The following is an 18,240-nucleotide window of genomic DNA, read 5'->3' on the forward strand; positions in this document are numbered from 1 at the left end:
TCTAACTTGTGTTTTCACCAGCCCTCCTGTCTGCAGTGTCAAAGGCCTGAGAACAGAAGGCTGGGACTGGTTAAGGCCAACAAATTGCTTTTGCTTATACATTGTTACATTGCATTGAATGAGGGCAAGCACTTCCTGGAAAGTAAACACTCTTAGATGCACACGCACACATGTCCGCTGTCGTCATTATCGGTGCAACACATGGCTGTTAACAACTGATAGAGCAGTTTGCCGTCCTGGAGGTCTTGTAACAGTGTAGCACATCATTGAAGCTGGGAGGACACGTTTCATGGAAGTCACATGGAGGCCGACCAGAGAGAATATGTTGGCAAAAACAAAAATGACAAACTCTAATTGTGTGCAACTTACTGCATATACTATTTCATGTATTGGAGGTGTTTACAACTATAAAATTATACTCCTGACAGTTGATAAATCAGACAAAAACATTTAGCATTTGATTTATTTATTTGTTTATCTTTTGATACAGCCAAAGGGGGAGGGCTAAATATTTTTTTAAACATACACACATTCACACATATCAAACAGGAATTTATAAAAAAGTTATATGAAAAGACAAGGCATTTGCATGTAATACAACATGACATAACACAACAAAACTCCAGATAAATGCAACTGTGAAGGCATCATCATACGTATAATCACATAGTGATGACAAAGGCAGGGCCACAAAGGTGGAGTAGTTGGTGCAAACAAAAGACATAATACTAGAAGAAATGCCACCACCACAGCTAGCATGCAATGCTGAATAACTATTTCCATGTTAGTTATTCTGGTGTTATACAGCACCAGGCTCAATGGAAGCACAAGTAACAACTGTTTTCTTATTGTGGAATGAATTCCTGTGGCTGCAAACCAGGCTCAATTCAAAAGGAACAATGGAATACAACAGTGGAGAAGACACATCTCCAGGTTAAAAATGAAGCCAAATAATTGTAAGCATTTATCAATGAAATACAGTAAGATAAGAGTAAAATAATATATAGCCCACATGTCTAAAGTACATGAAGACTAAAGATGTACAAAAAGTACAAAAGATGAATATTGGAAAGAATAGTGGTGTTTACTGTAAAAATAGAATTGATCAAGACCAAAAAAAACTGGGCTCAAACTCAAAAAAAGGTGATAAAAAAACATACATGAATGTCAAAACATTGAATCCCATGTAACCATTTCATTAACCTCAATCTTGCCAACAGCATTTGAAATATTTGGTCACTATGTTTTAACATCTGTTACCTAAAGCTCAAAGCTAATGCCTCTACTGATCTATCATCCTGCTGAAAGGACAGGTTATTTTAGTACTGGTACACATATAACCTTAATACTTGATTTAAAAAAAAAAAAGGTCCATACATTATATTATTTAAAGCAAGAGATTCCAAGAAAATGCACATCAAAAACTACTATTATGTCTCCAGATGGTACTTAAACTAAACTGATCATGTGCAGGGGCTTTAGAGTCAAAGTGACACTAAAAATATATTTTACTTCACTATGGAACTGTGCAACGATCACATAATAGGTCCTGTTTTCAGCCATGCAGCTGACATTTAACTACACAGTTTTTTAAATTATGAGATCCCAGGAATGGAATCTGTGCTTGGCAAATCTGTGCTTGTCTGTTTGTTCATAATTTGTGCATCCAAAAAGCATGCATCTAAAAATACACTGTTAAATCAGCTCTAAACTATTTTTGAGAAGAAAATGGCTGATTTCTGTTCTAATCGTGCCCTTATGCAGTATGTGTGATTAAATAAGAGAGAGCAACAAGACATAATTCAACGCATGCCTGTAAATGATCAAATTCACATCACAAAAAAATTGAGTAACATTCACTGTTTTTATCTTTTTTGCAGTCAACGTTTAGCCCTAGATGACTTTAAAATGCTATCAGAGTAGATTGGCTGATATGAAGCACTTTCTAGGCAGGAAAGCATCATTAACCATGCTTGCAGGCACAACAACTGCCGAAGTGTTAAAGATATGCTCTACCAACAGCCAACCAGAGTGGTCAAATGGGAGGTCCCAGATAGTCCTCACCCTATGGTAACAATCTGTCTCAGTATAGTTACAATGCTTATAGGGAAAGAGACCAGTCAGTAAAAGTCTTAAGATGGAAATATCTCAGTACATGGTGCTACTAACAATATTGAGGAGAGAGACAAAGAAAGGCAACTTTATTTTTATCAGACTGCTTTAGACCAAACCTTTGTTGTGCAAGTTATGCTGGAAATTTTAGCGTAAACATAGAATTGGCACAGAAAATACGCTCTAGTACCCAAAGAAGGCTAGATGAGAGTTTGGAGATTTGGAGATTGGGAATAAAAGTTTATTTCAATGCAGTACATTACTTCTGCACTGAAGTGAAGTGAACAAAGATGGGGGAATACTACACTGTATCTGCATGCAAACATACCTTCTCACACAGCACATTCACACTCATACCTGCGTACATATACTGAATAAAGCCCTGTTGCAAAGGCAAAAACGGCAGCTGAATGAATCCTGTGCTTTTGGATTTGGTTCATAGTTAATCTGAGTGATGCTGCTGCAGCCAATCACTGTGCAGCTTGCTTGGCTCGCTGGGTGTGGCATTTCATACACAGGATCCTACCATCCAGTGGATAGCAGCCATTTTCATCTGCTTCTATGGAGAGAGGGCGAGCACAATCCTACAGAACAAATAAATGCATTTATTTACTAGAATTGATACTTTTTAGAAATTAAAATTGTGTTTTTATAGTGTTTTGTGTTTGTCTTACCTCACAACGGTAACACTTAAGGTGGAAGTTCTTGTCGAGAGCCACCACTCTGACTGTCTCCTCGCTGCCTGCGGCTGGAATAATGGGTTCATTACAGCTCACGCACATAGGGGAGAAACGCCTGGAATAAAGAGTTAATTGATGGCAAATTAGTTAAATTCTCACACATTCAACCCAAATCAAATGTTTTGCTTCTGGGCCTGTCTACTAGTGGTAGTGAGGGTCAATCAACTTTGTCAAACCCAATTATTTTGTACACAGTTTAGCATGTTGTGTAAACTTTTTATCAGCAGGAGATGGAGAAACAAATTTCAGTTAGTTTAAATCAAGTGAGTACAAAATGCTGCCTCCCTCCAGCACCACCACTATCAGATAATCCCAATAGGTAGGATGAATGGGGTCATACAAACACTGCTAAAATTTATTTGTCCTCAAAACACATGCATGGGTAGCTAATGCTTCCTAGTGCAGAGAAATTATGTAGATAAAAGTCAGGAGAATTAATGAAGACATTTTGTTTCAGCCCTCTTCCCACATTATATGTTTAGCATCATACACTGCATCGCAAACTAATCACTTCTCATAAGAAATCAACAGAGATGTAATATTTCGTTAATCATTGAGGAATCAACAGCCACCTGTGGTAATCCTGGACACAGTAGGGGTTGTTGTTGTCATCAGTGATGAAAGGTGCCCCCTCAAGTGTACAGGAGCAGGTGCTGCAGCGGAAACACTGGGCATGGAAACATTGGCCCACCGCCTTTAACACACGGTCTGTGATCTTCTCCCCACATCGGGAACACACCGCCAGGGAACTCTGAGGAGGAGCAGAAGGAACATAACATGTAACTGAGATGGAGATATGAAACTCGTTAATAACCTGGAAGCACACTGGGAGATGGTATATTCGCTGCGTCAACACATTGTACACACTGATGCAGTGAATAGTATTGGTGTTTACTCATCAGTATGTAGAATTAAGTGTACACTGTGTATATTACAACATAAGGACTTTCAAATCTAAGTGGAAGTGACTGCTTTTTACTGAAAAACACATGAAATGAAACATAGCTACTGAGTTGATGTTTCGGTGAACAACTTTTTGTGTGATCATACAGTGACCATTAACTCCAAACCATTTCACCGACAATCTATGTGTGACTCCTCACCATATAGCAGTCCTCACACTGAGGTGCGCCGTCCCGGTCATAGAACTGCATGCCCTGCAGGGGGCGATGACAGCTCATGCAACAGAAGCAATTGGAGTGGAAGAGTTTATCCATGGCCCTCACTGCTGGCTGGGTACGGGACAGAGCCTCGCCACACTTTCCACAGACCTCTGAAATGGGGGGGGGCAGAGGTAAAGAAGGCTGAAAAGAGTAAGCTATACAAACATGATTATTCACACATATATCCATCTTCCTACTCAGCGCTGCTTGTGATAATTACAGTGTTTTGTTGAATATGAGAATGGACTGTGAATACATCCATCCATAAATGTTTTACATTTTGCAAGCAGCCAGAAAATCTCTGAACAATTTCTCTCTCTTATTTCCAGTGTGGGGTATTAAAATGTTTCTCACATTACAAATCATTTTAATAAGAAATGACTAGTGTGATAAATTTCAATGTTAATTTCACCATGAATATTATAGCCACCACTGTATGTGTGTGTATGTACCTGTAGGAGGGGAGGTGATGACAGGTGCGTGTGTGTCCATATCTTTAATGAAGTCCTTTGTCATTCTCTCCAGCTCCTCCACTTCCCTCATATTCAGAGGAACACCTCCACCTGGGATAGCAACTGGGCCAGGGGGTGAGGGCTGCTTGTACATGTACACACACACACAAAGCCATTAGTACATACGTATACATTACTTACATGCAACATGCTTTATAGAGCATTTGAAAACACTGTTAGTGCATGTCCAAAAATGCGTAATTCTGATCTGTTAACTATAAACTAAATTATTTGTACTTCCTGTGCCTTTCTACTATATACATACAATGCAAAGAGTGTCTCTAAATAACTAAAATAAAACTGGAACATACTGATGATGCAGGTGGAGTTTTCATCGGTTGGTTAAAAGAAGGGCGGGGAGACGCCATCGTCTTGGGTTGAGGAGGAGGCACAGCAGCAGGAGGGTTTTGGTTTGTATTCACCTGACTGGCAAAGGGAGAACTCTTTATGTGATTAGAGGCCGGGGCAGCCACCATATTGTTTGGTGGAGTAGGAGGTGCAGGGGGAGCTGCTGGAGGTGGAGGGAAAGAGCTGGTGGCAGAGGGTGGGGAAGGTTTTGGAGCTACACTGATTGGGGTTGTGTTCTGGTTCAGTTTTTGTGCCAGAGAGGCTGATGATGTTCCCGTTCTCCCTCCGAAACCAGACTTGGGAGCCACAGCCGGGGCCTTAGCAAACGACTGAGGGGCAGAGTTTGGTGCAGAGTTGTGATTGGCTTGTCGGTTTGTTCTGGCTTTGAGTTCTTCTGCCCAGGGTGCTGGAGGCGGACGGTCTGCCATCTCAGGGGGTGGGAGGAAGGAGAGAGCTGGTTTAGGAGCAGTGGGGGGAGGAGCTGAAGGCTTGGGTGCTGGTGCTGAAGAATACTGGCTTGGTAGCTGTGGTTAAAATGACGACATCAACAATTAGAATTACCGCCATGTCTGTCATAATATATGTAGAATACTGAATTGAATTTAAAAAAAAAAAAAAGTATAAAATGTATTTTTTGGCTAAATGGAAGTTATCACTATATTGATGATACATATATATGATTCCAGTGAACATACATTGTTGAACTGATTAATGAAGGATCATCATAGATTTATTGGCTAAACAGGTACATGTACTTGATTACTATTTGAAGATGGATTCTTATAGAGTATAGCTACTCAAAATGTGTTTTGTTTTCTTCTGGCCTTTTTAGATGCGAAGCCTCTCTATGAGCTGTAGGTGAAACTCACTCACAGGATCACGATTAGCTAGGCACGCTCCAATGTGTTATTTGTAATCATGTGATTTCCGATGACGCTTGAAATTCAGAATGAGGCAGGAAGTGAAAGGCAGAATGGATGAGATGGAGGAAAGCCTGTACTGTGCTAGTTATTGTTTACACATTGTGCCACCCCAGTCAACGTGTGTGAAATCTGGAATCGCCAATTCATTTTTAAATGACCTAAAAACCTATTTTGAGGTCACAGTGACCTTTGACCTTGTCAAAACTGTCACCTATTCAGTGTCCGACCAACTGTGAAATATGGTCACAATCTCCCCTTCTGTTCCTGAGTTATGGGGTTCAATAATAAGCGAAAAAAGTGTTTTCCAGGACGTTGTGATCACAGTGAAGTTGACCTTTGACCTTTTGGGTAAAAAATGTCATCCCTTCATCATTACATCCCATTAAACATCTGTGTGAAATTTTGTCATAATTATCGCATCAATTCTTGAGTTATGGCCAAAACCAAGCGGAAACCTCCGGGGCTGAAAAATGAAGTGAACGCAAAGTGCCAAAAACTGCAGTTCCTTGAATGGCCACTTGAGGCTGGCTCCAAAAGCGGATCAATCCCCATTCATGTTAAAATGCCCAACTTTTCAAAGCACACAGAAACAGGCGAATTCACTGTGAGGCTATTCTATACAAGCATTCAGTTTGTTCAGCAACATAAATCTTCCATTTATCATAAACTATAATTCAGCAGAGGGAAGTTCTCATCATAAATCTCTAGTGTATAACAGCACATGCTAAAATGCTGCAAGCAGAAACTTATATTGAATGAGGTACTTTGATTAAAGTAAACATTGGAAGCGCTCCACAGTTTGAGGTTATCAGAATTTATTTTGCGGTTTTGAGCCAACATTATTCTGCCCTGATCCAGTACCTCCAAGTTGGACAAAAACAGACTCCATTTATGGACCTCTCACTGGGTCTCTGGCAGCACACTTTGGCTTCATCACACTCTCATGCTCTCCACTCAATTATGTGCACATCACTCTCTCTTTCTCTCTGCAAGTGCCTCCTCTCTGTGTGAATCACCAGCTACCTCACCTTTTGTTTTCCCTTTCAGTCTGGTGTTCTGTATTTGCAGTTCACTTATCACTGAGCTTTCAACCTGAACAGATGAAGAGAGAAACCAACCTGGCATCTCTCCAAACTATTTCCACTGACCTACCTACTTTGCCCCCCCCCCTTTTCTTCCCGCTGTGTGACTCATCCTCTTTTTCTACAGTGAGTCAAAGCCTGCTGTCATTTTCACTCATCTGTTCTTTACCTTGTTTTTCTATCCGTATCCTAATGTCTCATGTTTGTTACAGTGTATCCCCATCCCTCCATGCTTTGTACCTTGGGGTTGAAAGGCCCCCTGGTCTCCATCTCAGACAGCAAGTCAGTTAGAGAGTCAAGCTGTTGATCGAAGCTAGTCTGCTTCTCCATCAGTCTCTGGCAGAGGAAGAGGAAATAGTTATAAAAAGTACATTTACACAAATAAAAGTGTTCACAATGAAGCAAAGGAGGAGGAGGGCAGGATGAGCCAAGAATACAAAAGGTGGAAGAGAAATGTTACTATAAATTGTGTCTACATATCTGTTTGATAAAGACTTGAGTCTATCTATTCCAAAATGCAGAATGAAATAGAACCACTTTTGTTTTTTTCCTTTTAAATTTTGGCAGTTACTGGGGTGGAAAACCCAGAATGAAAGAATGAATGAATGATAAACAAACGCAGTCAATGAAGTGATTAATGATGACGATGAATAAATTATATTTGAATTTTATTTCCCTGGTTGGATGAAAGAGAACACTGACTGTTCAATTATTACATTTTCGATTTGTTGGATTGTTTGCTGAGAAGCATTTAGCATAAGCTCTTTGCGCATTAAAAAATGAGGTATACTGCTATTTTCATCATTTCCAAGCCATTTTTTAATTTTGTACTTTTTAACAGTGACTAACAATGTCTAATTCCATACATTGATGTTTTTGTAGCCTGACAAACCAGTCGCAATTAATGCAGTCCTCCAGTAAACATCTCTACAATAAACCTTTCGTTGCATGTCTAGTTTCAGTTACATAAATTGGCAATAATCCTGTTAGAAGCATGAAGCTGGGTGATTTACCCTGGGTTAATGCTAATATAATTTGTGGGAAAATCTCAAAAGACAGTATTTCCTGCCAACACTCCATGGACTCATTATGGTCCCACAACAATGTCCTCCAGTGTCGTAACTGATTATCAAATTATACCAAAATGCAGTTACATGCAGTGAAAGGAAGAAACATGCAGACAGGCAAAGCAACTTTAGCCTAATTTAGTTCAGATACCATCATGACTCACCTGTGGGTTCCCAGCAGCACTGAGAATACTGGTACCAGAGGCAGGGAGAGGTGGAGGGGGTGGAGGAGGAGGGGGAGAGGGGCAGGTGGGCGGACAGGCGCGCTCCTCAGGGGGAGCTGGGAGGGGCAGGTCATCTGCCACTGGAGGTGGGGCGGGGAAGGTGGGAGGGGGGACGTCAGAGGCATTGGGTATGGTTTGGCATTCGGGGGGAGGAGCTGGCAAATCATCATCCAGTGGAGGTGGAGGAGGGGGTGGGAAGTCTGACAGAAATAAGGAAGGGTTGACTGGTTAAAAGCTGTGACAAAATGGTTTGTACTAATAATCCAGTCCAATCTTTACTGTCAAGCATTTATCAGATATACTGAGCGGTTTAACATCATAGGTTTACAGGAAAATAAAAATAAAAACAGAAAAGGTGTGGAGGATTTAGCCTGTTTGAGAGGTATATGATGACCTTTAGCTGTTCCTCTCACAGGCTCTTAACTTTGCATATCTACTGAGAACATGAGTCAAAGAGTACAGCCAAGTCCTGCCTGGTAGATATGAGTATCCCGATCTGTTTTCCTGCATTTAAAAAAAAGGTACCTTGCGGACAAAGAAAATGTTTGTTTAGATTCAGTGTTTACCAAAACACCTTGTGTGTATCCTTGAGGTCTAAAAAACATGTTGAATGCATTTCCTCCCTTATAAAACAAACATTTGAAATTAGATTTTTTAAATATTTAAAATCTTGCTTTGTTTACATCCATGTTTGCTTGCTAGCAGTCTTCTTCACAGTGTTTGCAGGTGCATTGCTAGACCTCTTTGCACATAACCGCTATCAACTGTTGATCCGAATAGTGTGAAACCACAGGCTAATGCGTAATAAAAGCAAAACAGGGACCCGCTCATAAGAAACATTGCTCCATAGTACTTCTAGTGGTCAAAAACTCAACAGGGTACCTTTATTTGGCGAGGCTGTCTGTGTCCACGATTACGATCAGTTCAGACATCTTCAAATTCATACTAGTGGTATAATTATGCACAACTCTAAAAAGTAAAATTCCCCCAAAAGCAAAATGTACGAGACTGTAACTATCTCAACATTTGACTAAAATGTCCAAAAGGCAGGAATTACAGTACAGTAACTTAATGTCCCAGAGACAACTCATTAAAACGACAGTACCACACAACTGATGTGTTCTATTATATACACAACTGTGAAGCTCTGCATGCTGTCGTGTAAAAAGCAGCAGGGGGTGGGATAGGGGAGGGCTGCTGACTGAGTGGATATAACTTAAAGATAAAAAATTGACAAAATAGCATAAATAATGCAAATACCATCACAAAACGAAGGGGGCGCCGGAGGCAGATCTCCCACTCGACCAATCACAGCTGTGCCTAGTGTTGGTGATGGACCTGAGGGAGGTGTCAGACTTTTGGGCCGTGGTGGTGCCACAGAGGCAAACTTCTTCGGCTGGTTGTAGAAGGACGGGGTGGTGACTTTGAAGTTCAGAGAGGATGTCACCATGAATGGCTTGCTGCTGCTGGAGTCCTCCATTTTGTGTATTTATCTAAGGATGACCAAAAGAAACATTATGGACAACAGTTAGACACTGTACAGGACAATATTAATTTTTATAGGTATAAAAACAGGTTGCAGTGAAGTTCAAACAACTCCAGACTCAGGAGTTTCACTCTCACCCCCCCACATAAAGAAACCAACGTTAATCAGCTGACTAAAGTCAAAAGGGCTTGCATATCTTGGTAGCGTAAGCATGCCAGGTCTTTTGCTGGAAAATTAGTGGTGGTGACACATCAACAAAACATTTGGCCTGCCACAGTTCCAAACTACATACTAAATTGTAGCCAGATTTTGAGCATGTAGTGCCTTTACACTGAAGTAGTGACTAAATTAACTCATAGATGTCAGAATGCAGACTGAATTTGATTGATGTTAGTGTTGATGGATAGTTGTCCTTCAATGCACTGCAAAATGGAAACGGAGAAGCTAATTAAAAAATAAAATGGTGAGACAGCTACAGGAACAACAACATTTAATTTTTTTCCGTTTTAGGCTTTTTAAGCTTTAGAATTGGCAGTAGCTTCCAAAAGTTTGGTTGATAGTTGGTCTGTGCATATTGTTTAGCACTTCCTGTTAGTACAAAACACTAACTTATTTTATATCAACTGCCAAAACAGCACACTATGCAGATTGGTACCTATTGTATATTTTATAACTGGGACACAGCTGTCTTAACCCCTAAAGTCTAAGTAAAACTAATTAAAATGGAGGTTTATTGTGGCTTGCAGTGTCTCTTAAAATGTAGTTTAGACTTGGACTATTTCTTGATTTAGTGAAATAGCTGTAAAAAAGAAAATAACCACTAGGCATTCTGCAAATCCAGTGTTACTCTTCAAACACAAAAGCTTTGGCAAATGGTCTATAATGGAATGAGAGAAAAGTGTGTGAAAATTTCCTCAGGCCATGTATACAGAGCAGACATAGTGGCACTCCCAGATGCCAGAGACAATTTGCAATATTTAACACATAGCTGTTTACAGGCACATAAAAACACGATGATAGCAAGTTTTGTAAGAGGGAGACCAGTTTGAAGCAGGGACGATAGCAACAATCATAACATTTTCATGTGAGTTGCGCTCACATATTTACCTCACACATGCTGGTGGTTAAACAAATGTTGATGTTACTTCAGTGTCGAGATTCCTTGCAAAGTCTGAACACATTTCCCTGAAGACCACCGGCCCCTGAACATGACCTTTAGTCAAAAGCACAGTTGTTCTTACAGACCCCCTCCACCAACACACACAAACAAACATATACTCACACACACATCAGCACGGACACTGGATGTCTGAACTCACTGTTGGTGTTTAACAAACTATTCTACCCCAAAGCTCTGAAATAGTGGCATCCTCCTCCTAATAATAATAATAATAACAATAACAATAATAATGATAATAACTACAACTGTTGCAATGATTAACACAACAATGTTTGGACTATGCACCATTAACCTTTAACAGGTTGTAAAAGATAAATGTCATGCAGCCACAACACATAACCTGTTAACAGAATGAGTTGCAGGTGGTAAAAATTAGCCAAACTGGAGAGAACCATTTCCACTGGCCAAACAAAATGTAATTATTATCTCTGTTGTGTGGCATTTATCCTCTACATCCTAATGAAAGTTACCTAGTCTTCATACCTCCTTAAATGTCACAGTTACTATAAAATGGAACGTGGGACTATTTTCTCAGTCATCTATAATTCAAAAGTACTTCAATAAATGTCCATTCATTGTTTGTTTGCTCTACAAAAGTTACACCAATCCTTCCTAAAAGAAATCTGCAACCACTCAGACTGGAAAACAGATTAAACAGCGATTAAGGTTGTACTAATGTCTTGATACAGCTTTGACTTAGCTTTAATATTTCTTTCAGAACATAGGGGTGTGTGAGCATGTGCATGGTTTTTCCTTAAAAATGGAAATTAACGTCCTAGTATGTTAATAATGTTGCTACGGTTTCCTGATAACATAATTAAGAATTAAGTAAAATATCAAATATTGAAATAACTCAGGGGTACCACCTTTTCTTCCTTTTTTCACATTAGAGATTTGACTCATTCTAGTTAAACTTACTGTATCTTTGCCTTTTAAAAGTTGTTATATTCACAAATCCCCTGTGCAGATTACTGTAATGCTGAGTATTTGTCAACTAGACATCTCCAAAAACCACAGAAAACTTGCAGACTATCAGTGGTTTTCACCATTTAGATATAATTGAGTTTGCATTTGAGAAAACGAACCTTCCACGAAAAGATCAAGTCTGACATAGTCTTGAAAATGATTATGCAGACTGGGCCTAGCTGACAGTAAAAGCTAAACTAACCAGGAAAAATTGAAGTATTTAATCCTCATTCCATTTCATTGGGACACACAGGCAACACTTCAAGTTCTGACAAGACAAAAAACCCTTAGAGCTCATGAAAGCATCTCTGGTGCTCATGACAGAACCAGCTTCTCTACTGTGAAAGCAGGGTAACTTTCCTTCTTCAGCTTTTTAGGTAAGCTTCCTTTAAAAATCAAGATTTAATAATGTTGAACCCTTTGAACCATATGTATCCAAGGCTATGATGTCCTTCAAGCATGTGGAGGTGTCAACTGTTTCATTAGATAGTCTAAGACATCTCATTATGAATTACCGATGTATTAAACCTCTTGGCTACAGACCACTTTAAATATACAGGGACATAATTCATCATTTGTTCGAATATACTAATTTGTTGTGTATATGCATTTTTATCATGTGTATGTACAGTATGTGTGTTAGAATGTAATTAGGTTAGTTTTAGACAAATGTCAGTTAAAATTGTTTATGTTGTTACAGCTTTCCAATCTTACTATACAAAAAAGTTTGACTAGAGAAATAATTCCTGATCTAACTATTTTGATGCCATTATTGATTGAATAATCAGTGGAAAAAACAATCTAATGACATGAGATTAATTCTCAAATGTCACTGTGCTTTAAGTAGAGTTACAAAAACATTAACCTACAGAATCTTAGCTCCACTTCCCTATCCCACTTAAATAATTCAGAAAATTGCTGCATGAATTAGTAAAGGGAGATGGTGAGGCTCTAACGAAGATGCAAACTGTTCTGGTTGCCAACTTTCTGCAGGCACACAGGCAAATTCTGCAAAGCAGTTTGCACCACTGGTAAGATAAAATAAACCAAAGGAAAGAGAGAAAGGACAGGTGTTTTATAGCTGGCTACTGATTAACCTAGTATCAAGGCCTACTTCAATTTGAATGAGTGCACACTTAATGCAAAAAGAGATAGACCAGTTATGGTCAAGATAAAGCTCTTGGCTTTTAATAAGGTTTGCAAGTCTGAATATCAACAGAGTACTCTAAACACAACACTTGGATCTATAATGGCTTTCTAAAAAGGAGTGTTTGACAAGGGTGGGTATAGACTGTGATTTAGTCTTTTCATTACAGTACTTAAGCTACCTTGTTTTTAAGAGATAATATGCAATAGTCCTCTCAATTATTCAACAGTGATGAAAACTTGCGGTCAGGTTTCCATCTGTTCCTTGATATGGTCCTGAGGGATTTAATCCGATGAAATCAGCTCCACACTCAGCTTCAGACGTCCTACTGCAAATCTATCTTGAAACCTGATCCTTGAGATGAGAGAGACCCTTGGCTGAGGAACATATTTGGCACTACAACTCAATGACATCACCTTTTTTGTTTCTCTCCATTCAGCCTCTCTTTCTATATATCTTTGCTGCTTTCCTCTTAGTTGCTTTTTACTCCCTAAATGAAATTTGAGTGCTTGTATGAAGTTCTGCTCCATCACACAGTCTGATGTATAGACTTGTGTTCTGTGGCAGGCCATAACCATTTTCATCTCTTTTATTGTGCTTTCCTCAATCCTCATCATTCATCTCTCACCCACCACTTGAACTGAATGACATCACTTAGGGCTGCATTTAATCATTTCTACTTTACAGCTGTGATGGAGGGTGGCATTGTGTAGCCTTTAGGTAGGGCCCCAGCATAATTCACATACTGTACTCTGTAGCTTTTGAACTTTGTATAAACACCACATGGCTGGACAGCTTTTACAGGCTAGAAAATTGGTTCTCAACCCTGTGTTGGTTACCACAGCCCAGTTGGTTTTCATTCCATCTTCAGGGACAGGGATTTACACATGGGACAGAGGGTGAATGTAATCAGCCTAACTACCTTGAAGAATATAAATACCAGCATGGCTGTGGACTTGAGACTCAGCATTTTAAGTCCCAAATGGACTATTAAACTGTGCAAACAAACAAAAGCAAAACTAAGCTCTTGTTTTGCTTTTGTTTGTTTGCACAGTTGTGGCACAGTTTCTATTATCTTTGTGTTTTGTCTCAAGTTTCACATGAACACCCTCTTTCCTCTGAAGGCACAGACTATGTGATGAAGTAGCTGCTGAGGAGGAGTTTACCACACTTCAAGGGAAAATTGTTAAACTCAGCAGTGGTTCATTAGTTTGTGGTTATAGAGGAACTAAATGTGGTTATATGCTGTGCTACTGCTTTTTAAAAGGTCAGATATGGAAGTGTTGTAACATGGTGCCTCGCTGAACTAGTCTTTGTCCTAATCTTCTCAAAATACACCAACATTATGTAGGTACAGTATTTCTTCACATAGTGATATTTTCTTTAAGTACCACTATGCCCACATAAATACAGTAATAAACATGGTTGCAGTTTTTCTACCAAAAGAGATATTTCTTCTTTTTAAAAACAACAGGTAGAGGTAAAGGTCCCAAATCAGTAATAAGCTCATTACTGTTTTGCCTGCTAAATATCCAGATAATAATAAAAACAATACAAAAATAAAATCCAAAAAAAAAAGGCAGGTACCTTAACAGTTAAACTAAACAGATGCTGAATTCCTGACTGTACCTAACTTTTTCTATGTCTGGTCAGCCATTGTATCAGTGACTAGTCTGTCGATGAAACTCTCTATTGTTCTGATGTTAATAGCACACCCAGTTTCTGGGAAAGCGTGTCTAGGCCGGGGGTCACTAATGCGGGGACAAACAACCCTTTTGAGTCCAATCTTACAGGTCACTGGACATGCATTGAGCACCCGTGTTACGCTCTCGCTCAGACTACAGTTAGATGACTGACTGAACAGGCAACATTTCAAAAACTGGTAATAACATCAGCCAATGGGCTCTGTGTCAAGCTCTCATCCAAACAACCTCATCTGCTTGCACTGACATACAGTAGAATGATGTACCAAACAAGAGTCACAAGACAGTGAGAGACAAAATCTAAGAGCTAGACATGCAGTTATTTGGGGCAAATGGATGCCCTAAAATAGCTTGTGTGTCTTGACTCTTGGAGGCTACAATTAAGGAGGATTCCTTGTCACCCCAGTCATAAAGGGTAGCTAGCATACAGCCATTCATAGATCATCTTCATTCACAGATTTTCATTTGCCTCACCAATTTACTGAGGTGTCAGTGACCATAATCCCAGTCTTTTCAAACAGCAGCACCACACTAACCTCAGGCTAACCCAAACCAGAGACTTCTTGCTCTAAGTTATTCTTAAACATGGCCTTGGGTTGAGGCTCCCCTCCTATCTGGCTGATGAAAAGGCAAAACAGAGAGGCAAGGCACACACACTGATAATCACAGGATTTTCACATTCTTGAAGTTGTAACGTTAGAAATTCAATGCTAAAATGGCCATACTTCTCCTGTATTCTCCCAACATCCCTTATTAATGCACAGAGCGGTGCCTCTTCGCATCATCTCATCCATGACATGAGACCCAACTAGGTAACTTAACTAGATATATAGATCATTCAATTGTGAAGACGTTTGAAAGAGCCATACTTGTAGGCCTCCTTAACATGGGCACAACAGAACAATAAAATGTGCTAGTTGATAACAGATTTCTATTTACTTGACACTATCAATAAGTTAAACATACTGTACCTTGGTGCTCCACCCACCTTGGCACCCCATTGATTAGCTAGGGTTAGCCAATGCTTTTAACAGCTGACAGCAATGGGTAAGCGGTCACAAACACAGCAAATGAAGACGAGACAGCTAGGTTAATTAGATATAACCTTTCAACACTAACTAGCAATATACATAATGACAAAAATTAACGTTACTAGCTAAAGCTAGACGTTATAAAGTAGCTAGGTGGCTAAGAGCAAATCACTTTTAACCGTTAGTATTCAAAGTGCATGACGTTACGTTACGACCTTAGCTTGTATTAATCAAATTTCCAAGCTTTCAACACACATTAGCTCAGAAATAAAACCCACTGACGGTTGAACGACAACACCCACTTACCTTTAAGTCTGGCCAGCCACAGTGTGTGATAAACGTTAACGTAACCTCTCTGACTTATCATATATCACACCAACGTTAGCGTCACTCGCACACACCTACCACTCCTAACGTTAACTACAAGCTTTGGTCAAATTGTTTCGGTGGCGAAACGGGCTAACACCGCCCCATTTTTTTCTTACGACATATGGCAAAGAAGAAGGCCTCTCTTAATTATACTGTCTTCAAGTTGAATAATTTTTCTACTCTCTAGTACGTAACGTTAAACGCTTACAGCTGCATCGCTAGCTAACTAGCTAGCTTGGTTAACTTTTAAGCTGGACTTCCTGTTGGAGCTTCCGCATAGCCCGTTCCTTATCGTCGGTATCCATCAGCTGGTGTAGCAACCTACAGTACGTTCAGGGAGATTTGTTCATAGTCACTAAACGGCCACTCAGCTAGAGAGACAACGGAACACCACCTACCGAGAGGTATCTTTCAACTAGAGTCTGCAGTAGTTTTTATATGCCATATGACAGATTGCAGATGCTATTCCCTGAGGCTTTAACAACAGTCCTCATTGAGTAATCAGTACATCCGTGCTATCATGATACTTGCATTGACAAAAGACTTTACCTTATTAGGTAACCTGTATCAGTCTGCCCCCCAAAAAGTGAGGTATGCCCATTATTATTATTACTATTATCCTGATTCCCAACAAATACAGTTAGGCTGCTTACCCTGTTAATACAGCTGCAGTGTGGTTCTCCCTTTTCCTTCCCCCTCTTGCTTTTGTTCTTCTTTTTGTCTTGGTTCAGGCTGAGTAAGAGTTGACTGCAATGGTAACTTCTCTTTCTCTCTTCCCCTCTCCAACTATTAGACCCTCCCCCTGTGCTTTTCAGTCTGGAAAAGGAATGACACCATCCTTCCAAACAAGTTCTTTCTCGTTTGGCTTTGGCTCAGGACTTGTGTATAACTATGTAAACAGCACCTCTCTCTCTCTCTCTCTCTCTCTCTCTCTCTCTCTCTCTCTCTCTTGTGTGTGTGTGTGTGTGTGTGTGTGTGTGTTCATAAACTGTCCAGTCAAACCCCTCCTCCTGCTCTCTTTTCTCTCTGGATTCTTGTAGCATTCTTCAGTCAATGACATCAACCCTGTTGCCTCTCCTTGTAAGGTCAGACTGAGGGAATGAGGGAGCAAGAGGGAGGGAGAGATAATGGGGCTAGAGGCTTGATTAGATACAGACACTAAAAGCAGTCAGGGTTTTAAACACAGGGAGGTATAACGGCTGAAGAAAGTATATTCAAACGGGTCTGGGCTGTGGAAAAGGTTGGCTTTTTTAGCTTTATTTACTGTCAGGAAAAAAACAAGACTGGTTTTATGCCTTTCTTTCACTTGCCTCAACAAGCAAAACTGAGGATCAGATTGTAAAGGCATTATTCTGTCTGTTGCCAAGTGTGCTGCCACATCGTTATTTGCTTTGTACTAAAGCAGTAAACCTGTGAAGGCTTAGACTGCTTCTCTGTACACGATTAGTACGCTTGATTATAGAGAGTAAATACATTTGATGGCTCTTTCTCAAGTCTTATGACACCTCCCATCCTGCACATCAGCCACTTCAATGACTTAATATCCTTTTATGTGTCACCCACAAACACCACACTCACACACACCTTACACCCTTGGCAACTCATGTAGCCAACACTTCCGAGTCTTATCACACTTTCAGATTGACTTTGTTATCAATCCTTGTACAAAGCAAGAATTCTCAATAACATGTCTGTTCTTTTGTTCTCTTTTGATATAAAGTTTAACATTATTCTGACATTTATTTATTTATTTCTCACATTTTTAATTAGAACATTTTGAAAATGTTATCGTAATTTTACATTTTAATAACACAGGTACAGTAAAAATGTCAATAGAGTTTCACCTACTCCTAATGCAAATAAACTCAAGAATTCAAGATTTTACTAGAATTAAGTCTCACTTTTGCATTACTGATACATTATTCTGTGTTTAGAGCTGAAATGATTAGTTGATTAGTCAATTGACAGACTAATATCAACTATTTTAATAACTGATCAATGATTTAAGTCAGTTTTCAAGCAAAAATACCAAAGATTTGATTGTTTCAGCTTCTCAGTTGTGAGAATTTGCTGCTTTTCTTTATCTTATGTGATAGTACATGAATATCTTTAGGTTTTGTAGCGTAGGTTTACTTTTTTATTTATTAATCGAGAAAATAATCAGAAGGTCAGTCGATAATGGAAATA

General features: G+C 39.5%; 2 protein-coding genes across 7 annotated transcripts in view; one reads left to right on the top strand and one right to left on the bottom strand.

Moving 5' to 3' along the window:
- fam131bb (family with sequence similarity 131 member Bb) overlaps positions 1-18,240 on the top strand; it is a 54,892-nt gene that overhangs the window by 7,954 nt on the left and 28,698 nt on the right. Inside the window, exon 1 of one of the 2 annotated variants that reach the window (XM_044208986.1) lies at positions 16,319-16,457. The exons of the other annotated variant lie outside the window; for it this stretch is intronic. The gene's annotated coding sequence lies outside the window, so the exon portion shown is untranslated. Of the gene's footprint in view, positions 1-16,318; positions 16,458-18,240 lie in introns of those variants that run through there. 2 annotated transcript variants of the gene reach the window in all.
- Positions 450-16,939, bottom strand: zyx (zyxin). Of its 5 annotated transcripts, none has more exons than XM_044208946.1 (10): positions 16,707-16,939; positions 9,432-9,664; positions 8,112-8,371; positions 7,121-7,216; positions 4,839-5,399; positions 4,468-4,612; positions 3,956-4,125; positions 3,425-3,603; positions 2,787-2,907; positions 450-2,696 (listed from the first exon to the last, which is right to left on the bottom strand). In XM_044208946.1, the coding sequence occupies exons 2-10, from the start codon at positions 9,649-9,651 to the stop codon at positions 2,583-2,585; spliced, it is 1,866 nt and encodes a 621-aa protein (XP_044064881.1). In that variant the 5' UTR covers positions 9,652-9,664; positions 16,707-16,939; the 3' UTR covers positions 450-2,582. The 5 variants fall into 5 exon arrangements, with proteins under 5 accessions (XP_044064881.1, XP_044064884.1, XP_044064882.1 ...); XM_044208949.1 differs by having other exon boundaries at positions 4,468-4,609; positions 16,707-16,937; XM_044208947.1 differs by lacking the exon at positions 16,707-16,939 and adding an exon at positions 15,991-16,189.

This window comes from Siniperca chuatsi, linkage group LG9 (assembly GCF_020085105.1).
Source record: "Siniperca chuatsi isolate FFG_IHB_CAS linkage group LG9, ASM2008510v1, whole genome shotgun sequence".
Lineage (NCBI taxonomy): Eukaryota > Metazoa > Chordata > Actinopteri > Centrarchiformes > Sinipercidae > Siniperca > Siniperca chuatsi.